Source organism: Tympanuchus pallidicinctus, unplaced genomic scaffold, assembly GCF_026119805.1.
Source record: "Tympanuchus pallidicinctus isolate F22 unplaced genomic scaffold, pur_lepc_1.0 scaffold19, whole genome shotgun sequence".
Taxonomy (NCBI): Eukaryota; Metazoa; Chordata; class Aves; order Galliformes; family Phasianidae; genus Tympanuchus; species Tympanuchus pallidicinctus.
The window spans coordinates 7617262-7629830 of record NW_026294710.1 but is presented as its reverse complement, the minus strand read 5'-3'; the positions used below and the strand labels follow the sequence as shown (position 1 = coordinate 7629830).

General features: G+C 35.0%; 1 protein-coding gene across 12 annotated transcripts in view; it reads left to right on the top strand.

The window, feature by feature from the left end:
• CACNA2D1 (calcium voltage-gated channel auxiliary subunit alpha2delta 1) overlaps window positions 1-12569 on the top strand; it is a 354437-nt gene that overhangs the window by 243936 nt on the left and 97932 nt on the right. For all 12 annotated transcript variants that reach the window (XR_008206210.1, XM_052680848.1, XM_052680846.1 and 9 more), the window contains exon 7: window positions 3957-4088. Coding sequence is in view for 11 of the 12 variants with exons in the window: in XM_052680848.1 (XP_052536808.1) it covers window positions 3957-4088 (132 nt within the window). In the remaining variant the exon portion in view is untranslated. The remainder of the gene's footprint in view (window positions 1-3956; window positions 4089-12569) is intronic.

Genomic DNA, 12569 nt, shown 5'->3' with positions numbered 1-12569 from the left:
AGGTAATAAAAAAGACAGTCTGTACAGACAACAGAAGTTCTGAAATATCAGTATAACATGTCTACAGACAGAAACCTGTGTGTCCATGTAAGTATACAAAAATGTGCTTTTGCAAATATATTCTCCCAGTTTTAAATACCATAAGATTGGGCTGCAAATATGTATTTCATTCATAAGAATAACTAGTGGGTATTATTTTCAAATAAACTTTGAGTTTATTTGAGCCAACTTCGTTAAATAAGACATGGAACTGTAATAGTTGCCATACACTAAAAGACAATTAGTGGTCTGTAGAAGCAGTCCCTTCTGTTCTCCCTTGGATACGTGTAGCTGCCTCAACAGGGAGCAGCATTTGACACGTTTTCTGACATAGTAAATAGCTCTCAGGCTTTTCAAATAATGTTATACTCTGCCCTGTATGCAGTCCAGGGCCTATATATTGAATAAATCATCAGAAGTGTATTCCAGTTCTTTTAAAGAGAGAGCAGTAGTGCTCTCACATTATTATTGATTGCATTTGCAGAGGAAAATTGAATCCATTCCTTGTCAAGGCCCCTAAACCTCATGTGATAAAGAAGAGGGAAAAGTGAGAAGATAGATGGATCTCATTGGAATTAAGAATGATGATTTTTTACTGTGCAATGATTAATTTTATTTTTCATCTTGCCAGTATCAAGTGAAAGGTAGCAGTTGAAGTGCTTAGCAGAAACAATCTTCATAGACTTCTTTTAGCAGAATTAGAAATAAAGTTATTGGAGAGTTGTCTTAAAGTAGACTTTCTGCAAATTATCAGTCAAAAGCTCTTCCCCATATGAATGTTATCTCAAAAAGAAACCTTTTCTTCTGGTCTATACAGCATCTCAATGGGTGTGACTATAACATGTCTGAACATTTTGTTTTACTATGTTTTTTTTTAAATAACAGAAAAAGAAGTGAAATTCTCTCTTCTATTAATGAAGTCAGAATAAATCTATTTATTTCAAATCAAGATATTCTGATGATTGGTATGGCCTCTACAAAGAGCTAGTCAAAGTCATGCTCTATTAATTTTTATGTGCAAATTAAGAATCATATTTTAGTATGAGCCATTTGAATGGCTTTGTTCGAGTTGGAGGGTTTTGCTTTCTTTTCTTTAGATGGCATGTTTCAAATCCTTTGCTATGGGCTTTAAAACAGTGTCAAGTGATAGTGGTTTTAAATTGCCTCTCACCAGAGGTATTGCAATAAAAATGTAGGGGAACTGATTTGCAGCTTGTCTTTTGAAATCCAGAGTGTACCTTTAGCAGAAGCAGAAGAGTAATGTATGATGTGGAAAACAGAGAAATAAATGATTAAAGCTAAAATTCTCAGCATCCTTTTCCTTATTTACTGTTCACCATTAGTTAAAACAAATACGAGTGCATTTCACACAAGTATGCTAATAAAAGTATATATATACATATATATCATATATATCTTGAATTAAGGGAGCAAGTTTTAATTATAGACTGCAAACTGTTTCAGAAGTAATTGTTTTAATGATCACACTATCAGCTATTTACATAACAATTCCACCAAATAAGTTATTGTGTCTTCGAGGCACATACTATTAGCAAAAGACTATTAGTCTTTTCCTCTGTATGTCTGTTTGGATGTTCTCTTCTTGTTCTCATGTTCAATTCCACATCATTATTCTTGTTTTCTTTCCAGCTTGGTGTGATTTTTTTCTTAGATTTCTTTAGGATGTTTTATTTGCCTCTGGGAGAAAATTGTTGAGGAGGAGGAGGAAAGGAAAGGTGGAACATGATCATAAAACTCTTTCTTTGAATTGTAAGATACACCAGTATTAAAAATAAAATCTGGGCAGTCATATTTCTTGCTTTATAGCCTAATCTACACAAATCTAATAAAATGCTGAAATTGTTTGTTTCAGTTTATCCATTCTTCTGTACTTTGGTACTGCGGTACTTTGGTATTTTACTAATTGTAGATTCTCAGTTTCTCCTTTTTTCTGTAAGCATGTATTTTAGAAGCATACTTTTACATATGTGTATATGTGCACATGTGTACATGTGTGTTCAGGTTGATAAATTTCTATTACATGTGTTTGTATGATTTCAAAGACACTGCAGCAATATTTGTAAATGTATAATAATAAGGCTATTACATCTTAATATTGCATATAGTTTATTTATTAGTGAGGTTATCTGAAGGAAATCTCTTTGGAAATACTGTATTCCATTTCATATGTGAAGGAACTGCTTCCAGACGTGCATAGCTACCACTTTAGAAAAGCAATTATGACCATCAGTAACTTTTTTTTTTTTTTCCTGATTGAATGTTTTACTGGGGTAGGGTGAAAAATTGGCTGCCAGATTTGGGGATAGAGGCTGCAGCAATTTAAAGACAGATCACAAGGCTAAAGAAATGCATTGTCTTCCATTGTTTTGGGGGTAGGGAGTCCATGGAGGGCACTGAAACCTGAATGTTTTGTCAGATATAAAAGAGGTAAGAATTACTATCACCCATGTGCCTTAAGTACCCTGTGTTTTAGCGCCCTAAATGCCATTAGGAACCATTGATGTAGGCTTCCAGTGTGCCAAGTACTCTGTAAATCAAGTGAGGAAACAACAAAAATCAGGTGCAAAAGGAAATCCTTCTGAGTGAGTAAATGGCAAAGCTTCTAATGACTTCTTTGAGACATTTCTGAAATTAAGACTGAGCAAAGAATGAACTCAGAAAAAAGTTTATGTATGGGGTTTTTTTAATTATTTTTTATTTTTTATAGTAGATCTAACTGGTTCTGAAAGAGATAGTTGAATAGCAACCATTCTAAAATGATTAGCTTCTCATAATACCTCAGGGAATTATTCCTCTTTTTCAAGTAAATAAATATTTTTATAATTGACAAAGAGACAAGTATAAAGTTTATTGTTTACAGGGAATCTCAAGAGCTGGAAATCTAATTTGATATTTCTATAAACAGATGTACTGTGAGGGAGCAGTATTACCTTAAAAATCCTTTGAAAAACAGACAAATGTTTCTGCCAATCACTGGGTGTAGCAGTTTTCTCTTTAACGTTTGATAATAAGCCTATAAAATTTAATGTTACAATCTCATTTCTCTAGTACTTGTAACAAACTCATTTTCAAATTGTGCTGTCAAGTGTTAACTTTTAATCTATCCTTATTCTTATTTCCACGGGCTAGAATGTAAATCCACATGCAGAAATTTCTACTGTAGTGCCACTCGTTTCTGTTAAACGTGAACTGTTTTTATTTCCATTTGACTTGCCCATTTGCAAGACATAAAAATTCTTTCTTGTATGCAATATCATACTGCAGGAAAAGCCTAAATTACAGTCTTGCCTGGACTTCAGGTGATCATACTTAAAAATGTGAATAGTCTTGTTTTTACCTTTACTGAAAAACTGACCCAGTTCATAAATATTAATGTTCACACTGCTGATCTTTCTATAAATAATCACATCTGTAAGTATGAATAATTTGTTAGCATGCAATAATGAGTGTATGAGAATCCCACTTTAACTGCAATTCAAGTACTCATCTTTTTTTTTTTTTTTTTTTTTTTTTTTTCATAGAACCACCTGAAAGCATCTGTTTGGACAGGGAGAGCTTTGTGAGCTTTTGTAAAAAACATTCTAATTGCAGTGTTCTGTGATTAATAAAAACATCAACTTTATATGCATTTGTATGACTACATTTACTTTTTTTGACAAGAAGGTGCAACTAGAGTAACATCTCATAAAATATTTTTTAGAAGACATTACATGAATAAATTAACAGCCATTGCTTACAAATAATTAAATTGGAAGAAGGGAATATGAGGAATTCTTAACTAATAAACAACTATAAAAGGATTAGAAGCTTTATTACTTTCCATAATAGTTTAGCTTGCTTTTTTTTTTATAATCAGTGTAACTTTTTAACTTGGAAATGTGCTTTATCTTTGACAGCAACAATAGTGTTAAATGAACTCAATTGGACTGCAGCATTGGATGATGTATTCAAGCGGAACAGAGAAGAAGACCCTACTTTGTTATGGCAAGTTTTTGGTAGTGCAACTGGCCTCGCTAGGTATTACCCAGGTAACTGAAGTCTCCTTGAATACTGTCCTACCCTACATACTGCCTTAAAAAATCTGAATTATGTAGAAAAAATATAAGGTAGCTACAGATTAGTTTCTTATATAGGTGGGATTTCTGTTAAGCAGAAATAACTGAAAGGCTTTTAAGTTATTCTGGCATAAAGTTAGTATGAGAAGGAGGGAAATGGAGATTAAATAACTGAGTAGTCGTGTTGTTCAGAATAAGAGAAACAGAAGATTATGGACTTTGAAAAATAGAACAGTTAAATCTTGATTTTGTATTGCTTTCTGTATAGTGAGTAAAAACATGGTTAAGTATTGTTAAGAGTGATTTTGTACCTGTCTAGTTTTGAAAATATCAACTGACTAGACAGGTAATCTTTATGATTAAAGTTAGTGAAAATACAATTACACCATGCTTATGTCATGCAGAATTCATGATCTTGAACAGTTATGTTTTTACTATCGGAGCGAAATTAGTGTGAAATTAGTTTTTCAAGTATAAGATTTTCACATCTGTTGAAAAGCATATTATTGTATTTAGCAAGCCTGACTACTTCAGATGTTCACCAACATAATGCAGCTTCAGAATCTTTACATATTTGTCCTTAGAGTGCCTTTGAAAGACTATTTGAAAGACTTTGAAAACTTATTTTCCCAATTTTGCATGTAGATAAGATACTTGTACATACTCCATCTAAACACAAATTTATATTTACTGTTACTTACTACTTAGTCTATAGCCACATGCTTAAGTTTTTATTAGCTTCCTAGTCATATCAGAAGATAACTTCATAAATCTTTGAGTAATTTCCTGATCTCTAGATTTTGTACACCCAAAAAGTACTCTGGAGCAGTTTAACATTCCTCAAGTTGGACGTGTTGTTCTGTGCAACTTCTTCCCACTTCCTTCCATTTATAGTTCAAATGGTAATCTGCTTGGTTTTTAGATTTTTAATTGGGAACAGTTATTCACATCTCTCTGTTCCTGTAATCTGTTTTTCTCAGTTTGCAGACTTATCTGACACATATAAATATTCTGAAAATGAAATCAGGTTTCATATTCTAGAAGAGATGTCTTTCACATTAGATATTTGAAGATGATGTTATAAATTGTCTGCTTGTTATGAAATGTGATATAACTATTCAGTATTACCTCTCTTAATAAACAATCAGTCTTTGGTGCTTCTAAGCTGTGGAGAGATTCTTCAGTCACAGGTATCTTGAGATGTTTCTGTCCAATAATATGTTAAGTGCTTGAGTAATTAGCTAGATAGTGCATCACTTTCATCTTCTGTAGGCTTTTAGCCTGTCCTTGTCGCCATAGCAACCAGCAACATGAAGGGGTTGTTGTGAAAGGCCCCATCCATGAAAAATGTGTGTAAAATACTTCAGAAATGCTATGGAAATTAGACTTTTTTTGCATATATCCCTTTGTTTCCTACAAGTATTCTGCAATAGGTGCTGTTGTGGAAATACACATACAAATTAAGACACATTATCACATTTGCAATGGTAACAGAACTGTTACAATAAAGGGGAACTGTACAGAAACTTCCTGTCTTTACCTTACAAGATGCCCTCTTAAAAACACTGGAGACTGCATTGAGATTGACTTCTGTTTTTATACATCAATAGTTTGCTTCCTCCATGTTATTAATTGTTTTTCTCTAGAATATATTCAGTTCAACTTTCATTCTCAAATATCAAGGCAGAAATTGAAAAAGAAGAGCTAAAGATCCTAAGAACCTAAGTTTTTACCTTTCAGTTAGATCTTTAGTCAACTTAATGCAGTTTTCCTGTACTGAGATTTTCCTTCTTGAAATTATTTGACAAGATGTGTCTTCCCTAAAATAAATGTAAAGATTAGTGTTGGTCAAGCAAAACAGGATGTAATATGCACCTTATTATTACTAATAATAGCAATAATTTGTTATTACTTTTGATGCTGTGGCAGTAGCTAATTAAAAAATAAAAATAAAAAATCTTGAATTCATGCCTAATTGGCTTGCAAACTTAGACCTTCATTGACTTCACGTGGACTGAAAGGTACTTTCAGTCTATATTATAGATCATACTGCAAATTTAATTTGTAATTAAACAGAGAGCTGTGGACAGATCTCTTACACAAAAATAATTTAATTAAGTAGTTTAATATCATTTGACAGAAATAGTTATTTAAATTTTGTGAGGCATCTATCCAGCTAGTTTCATTGCTAGGTTTTAGAAGCAGCTATTTGAAAGAACAATTTACTATCAAATTTTTGGCAAGCTACTTGAAAGTGTAGGTGCAAACCAACCACTCCCTCTTTTAATCTTGAAATCCTTCTTAATTATAGAACTAATGGAAATTACAATTGTTAATCAATGCTTCATTAAAATACTGCAATGGGAAGCACATTATTTTTACTACAGTAATTACTTATTAAACAAATTTTAAAAAACACTACTATTAATCACTAACTCATGTCTCTGTTTATTTTGGAAAATGAAGATCTTTAGTAAAGGATGAATTTTTGAACTGCAGACAGCATACATTCACTTGTAATTAAATATGATACAAGAGGCTTTCTAGTTATAATAATGAAACATTTAAGAACATGTGACTGCAAAGCTTTACTGAAATTAAAAAAAGAAACAACACAACAACTCAGATGAATGTTTAGTGATGAAAAACTGTTAGGTCTGCAATGCCAATTCAGCAGTCTTGGGGAGATATCGTACATAGAATTTGCCACAGTGTAAAACGACAGAGGGTATTACTGAAACGAATAGTCTTAGACTAAAGTAGGTGGGATTTATTTAGCAATAACACAATCATGACAATATGTGAATAGATGCAGTATCTTTTAAGAATTGTTGTACTAGACATATTGTGGCAATTTTTGGTGTGCAATAAGCTGAAGATGACAATGTGCCATACCAGTCAAGTTCAGAACAGCTGAGGCAATTGGTAGCAAAAACAAAAACTATCCTGTTCTTCCCAGAGGATCCAGATTCCCTCTTCCATTTTCAGGTTTAACATTGAACTTTAATTTAAAACTTAATCCCCAAAGCAGTACATCTGGCAGCATCGTCTCTCCTAAAATGCTGCATAGCTCTGTAATTTCTTTGTTTTCTTTCAAAGATGAAGAAGCAACCTCCAGCCTGTAGCTTCACAGACATTCTTTTATCATAGAACATAGATAAACATTTTTTTCCTCTTCATTTCACCTTACCCATGATAGAGAAGGAAGGAGAAATAAGAGAAGGAGCGAAATGGATGGAAAAGGATTTCCTTTTTGACTCTGCCCAGGTTTACATGGCTACAGGAAAGCCAGTAAAAAGGTCAACAGTATCAACGTTTTAGGTGAATGTTAGGAGCATTATAGTTCTGAAGAAAAATTGTGTTTTCTAAGGAAGCCAACTAGACATAAAACAGCATGTGAAGATGCTTGTAGTCCTGTTGTTTATGGAGATAGGAATCTATTTCCCTTGAAAGTGTTGAATGCAAGTGGCAAAGTGGACTTTGCAACCTTACATAAGTGAATTGATACATGTGGTTGCAATTTTGGCATTGAATGTCTACATACTCATGATTCTTAAGCATATCGGAACATATCTTTGTCGCAAATACATCTGTATCACAAGCTCATCTGCTCCAGCAGCTTTAAAGATATGTCTGTGCTGGTAAACAGAATAAGTCAGTTTTGAAAGTGGTCTTTCTGTCTGTCTCATGGTGTGACTGATGGAATATGCTGGCAGTCTTTCCCAGTGGGCAGTACGCCAACTTTTTTTTTTCTTCTATCCTATTTTGGGGACTTCATGTTTTCAAACACATATAGATTCTCTTATGCTATACCGTATACTAATTTTCAGTCCCCAGACTTCGTCTGTCAGGAAACAACACAATTTTCAACTTGCTTCAAACATTTTAAACTGCTACTGCACAAAATGATTTGTAAAGTGAGAATGAGAAGATTTCTCACCTCTATTCTATTGATCAGCACAGACATAATACTCTGTTCTCTATTAACTACATGCCAAAATGTCTTTAATCTGTATTCACCAATTTTTCTCAATTTGACAGCCACCTCTGGCTTGTCAACCTCTACTGGTCCTAATTCCATTTAGTAATATCTGGCTTTTCCATAGCATTTTCTTTTAATCTCAAAGCATGGCCTAAAAGTAATAAGAATATCAATGTCCTCATTTTTGCAGATCATAGATTAACCTTTTTTCCTGTGTTATTTGATATATCCAATAAGAATAATTTCAAAAAAAAAAAAAAAAGTCTTTTTACACTGTTCATGACAGTGTTTTATTTATTTGGATCTTCCTATCTAATTAGGGCTTACTAGATTTTAAATAGAGAAATTTCACAGGAAAAGAAAGAGAATGCTACAGATTTTTATTTAAAAAAATCATATATATTTTTTTCTCCTAAAGGCTTAAAATTCTTTAATTAAAAATATGGATAAAGAAGGGCTAGCATTAACTCTTCGCCTTAATTAAAACAACAACAAAAAAAACTTAAATATTTCCAGCTGTTAGTGAAGCATGTCTCACTCAGCTGCTGGAGCATTCCTGTTTTGTCAAATTAAAATGGAATAGCTTTAGAAATCAATTTCTAATAAAATAAAGTGATATCTCTCCAAATGAAGAACTTGCTGTGCACAGCTGCTCTTATGTTAACCATTAATGGCAAACAAGTGTTGCTGCTATGATATTGAACTCTCCCAAGAAAGTCATTACTGAAGCAGGTACTAAGGGACTAGAAAGCCTAAAAAATCTATACAAAATGAATTTTAAAAGCCTTGAAAAACTAAGAACTTTTCTTTTTTTCAAATGGATCCATATTTTATAGCTGACAGCTCCTGTTAACAACTCAACATGTACAAGAACCTTTAGAGTTCAAAAAATCAGAAAAAGAAAACCACAAAACTTCCCCAGTAATGCAGCTTGTAAACAATCAATTACCACAATTAGTGTATAAGTTGAATAGTTCTCTGATTTTTAGGAGGAGAGGACATGGGCTGGCACAATTTTGTTCTAACCGTACTCATGATGTGGAAAATCTTACAATATACTTGCTGAATGTTGTAGTTGTGCAAGTAGATCCACCTAGTTACAGGCTAATAAGTTACGTCTGTGGAGATAGCGAACATTGAATCCAGCAGAACACTTCATGCTGAAGTTCTAAAAATCTCCGTTTTTATAAACACATAGAAATGTCCATAGTTTTCACTTTTAAGGGGGGAAAAAAATGCTATCTTGTTGCTCCTAAACATCTTCCCAAGCTTTACAGTTCCTTTTGGAGAGTGATTATTCCAAATGAAACAAATGTATTTATGGAAGATGAAATTTGGTCTAGATATAAAGAGGCAGACAGCTGCCTGTAACCTGAAATAACAAAGTTTGTTGAGGGCCTAATTTTAAGTTGCAGGTTGAAGTATTTATCATAGGTTCAGATCACTTTAGTTGTTTTGGGGTTTTTTGGTACCTTCAGACCAATAAAACAAAGGATTTGATTACATAAGGCCTGTTCTAGTGTAAAACTCAAGGCTTTTGACATGATCCTTATCTCTAAATTGGAGAGAGATGGATTGAAAGCTGGAATACTAGTTGGATAAAGAATTAATTTAATGGTCATATCCAGAGGGTCATTGTCAACAGCTCTATGTCCAGGTGGAGGTCAGTCACAAGTAGTGTCCCCAAGGGGTCTGTCTGTCTTGGGACCAGTGCTCTTCAATGTCTTTATAAATGAGATAGACAGGTGTACTCTCAGCAAGTTTGCTGATGACAGTAAGCTGAGTGATGCAGTTGACACAATAGAAGGGATGGGTGCGATCCAGAGGGACTTGTACACACTCAAAAAACATGCAGGGAACAAAGGAATTTAAGGTTTACCAAGTGTTGCAATTGATTCGAGGCAATCTCTGATATGAGTATGGGCTGGGAGAAGAACTCATTTAGAGCAGTCCTGCAGAGAAGGACTTAGAGGTCCTGATGGATGAAAAGCTTGACAGGAGCCAGCAGTGTGCTCTTACAGCCCAGAAGGCCAACAGCATCCTGCGCTGCATCAAAAGAGAGATGGCAAGCAGGGAGAGGGAGGTGATTGGCTCCCTCTACTCTGCCCTTGTGAAGTATCAGGAGTACTGAGCACCACTCTTACAAAGAAAGGTTGAGGAGTTGGACTTATCTTCGACAAGGGAAGGCTCTGGGAAAACCCGCCTTCCAGTATTTAAAGGGAGCTTACAAGCAAGAGTGGGCGTAGCTTTTTACGGTCTGGTAATGATAAAACAAGGGGGAATGGCTTTAAACGAAAAGAGGGGAGATTTATGCTAGATGTTGGGAATAAATTTTTCACTCGGAGCATGGTGAGGCACTGGAACAGGTTCCCCAGAGAAGCTGTGGGTGCCCCATCTCTGAGAGACGTTCAAGGCCAAGTTGGCTGGGATGCTTAGCAGTCTGATCTAGTGGTTGGCAACATTGCTCATGGAAGGGAGTTAGAACTAGATAATGTTTAAGGTCCCATCCAACTTACGCCATTTTGTGATTCTATGAAAACTGTTGGACTGTTTTGGGCTGAAACACATCTGGAATGCGATAACTGACATTTGTTACCTGCCTTACTATTAATTTTTAGCCTCTTTCCCCATTGTGTTACAGAGATGTAAAGCTGCTAATAATTCATTTGTGCCTTTTTGCTTCTTGTACATATATACCTAACTAGTAGAGCAAGGCAGATGTAACTAAGGTTTCACTGAGCAGGACTCTCTTGAGAGCCTCCCCTTTGATGCTCACCTTTGCCTCTTTGTTTTTTCAGCACATACTAAAATCATCAAATGAGTTATAAATGGACAGATGCAGTCAAGATCTCCCTTGAGCAGTGCTTTCATTTAGGCTTCACCCTGGGATAACTTCTGTACTGCGTGATTTGCTTTTGTGTGTAATCAGTAAAAATGAGGCTTTCCACTGCAACTGTGGAAACAGAACAGAATAGCATGCTTAGCTGAAGCTTGAAATACAGACATCCCTACAACTTCTATAATGCAATCAACAGAAATGGGAAGGATATCAAATCTAATGAATAATTTATAAAATATCAAATTAACCGTATGCCAAGCAAGAAAATCTTTAAAAGACAACATGAATAAAGCCTAATTTATGCAACAGAGATCCATGTAGTGTTGGCATAGTTCGATACTATCCAACAATGAAAAACACTGAAGCGGATCTCTTCAAGACATTCAGTGAGCCAGATTGCAAGGCATCAAAATTTATGTTTTAAACAACAGGCTATATAAATAAAATTGCAAATCTCAAAATCACTGATGTTAGTTTCGTTAGGAAAATGTCCAGTGATTTTTTTGCATATTTTGTGATTGCTTTCATGAGACTTTAGCCAGTAAGACCCAAGACAGTTTCCCTGAATAATTTTGCAGGATGTTATTTGTATGGGTGAAGCAAATGTATGACTCTTTTTCTAGTGGTCAACATTCTTTCTAATTATTTTATATAAAGTTATAATATCATAATTACTTGTTTTCAGATAGAAAGTCTTTGTCATCTCCAAAAATTCATAAAGCATAAAATCTCTAAGGAAGAGAAAGGAAGGAAGGAAGGAAGGAAGGAAAAGAATCTCATACAGACTCCTAGGTGCTTTTGGAAATAAAAGGGGAAAAAAAAAAAAAAAAAAAAAAAAAAAAAAACAGGCATGACAGATTTTCTTATTTGGTGGATCCTTGTAAGTTCAAGTTTGTATTAATTTTGCCACTTCGTTTCCAAAAGAGTATGGAGTACATCCTGTCCAGGCAATTGTCATTGACTTCATGGAAATTATGTGCTTACATGTTGTTTTGCCATCATAGAATCACAGAATCACAGAATCACAGAATCACCCGGGTTGGAAGGGACCTCAAGGATCATGTAGTTCCAACCCCCCTGCCTAGCAGGGCCACCAAACATACACATTCAGATCAGGTTGCCCAGGACCCCGTCCAACCTGGCCTTGAACACGTCCAAGGACGGGGCATCCACAACCTCCCTGGGCAGCCCGTTCCAGGGCCTAACTACTCTCCTTGTGAAGAACTTCCCCCTAACATCCAACCTAAATCTTTCCTCCTTCAACTTTGATCCATTTCCCCTAGTCCTGCTGTTGTCAGCCCTTCTGAAGAGTTTACTCCCCTCCTGGGTGTAGGTTCCCTTCAGGTATTGATAGGCTGCAATGAGGTCACCCCGCAGCCTTCTCTTCTCCAGGCTGAACAAGCCCAACTCCCTCAGCCTGTCCTCATAGGGGAGGTGCTCCAGCCCCCTGATCATCTTAGTCGCCCTCCTCTGGACCCTTTCCAAGATCTCTATGTCTTTCTTGTACTGAGGGCTCCAATCATATTTTAGTAGATTTCAGATTTTGCAGGAAAAAATTACCTGGATCATTTCTCATATTGTCATCTTTTACATAAAAAATGTAATCAAATTTTAGTTTAAAATTTAGAAAAGT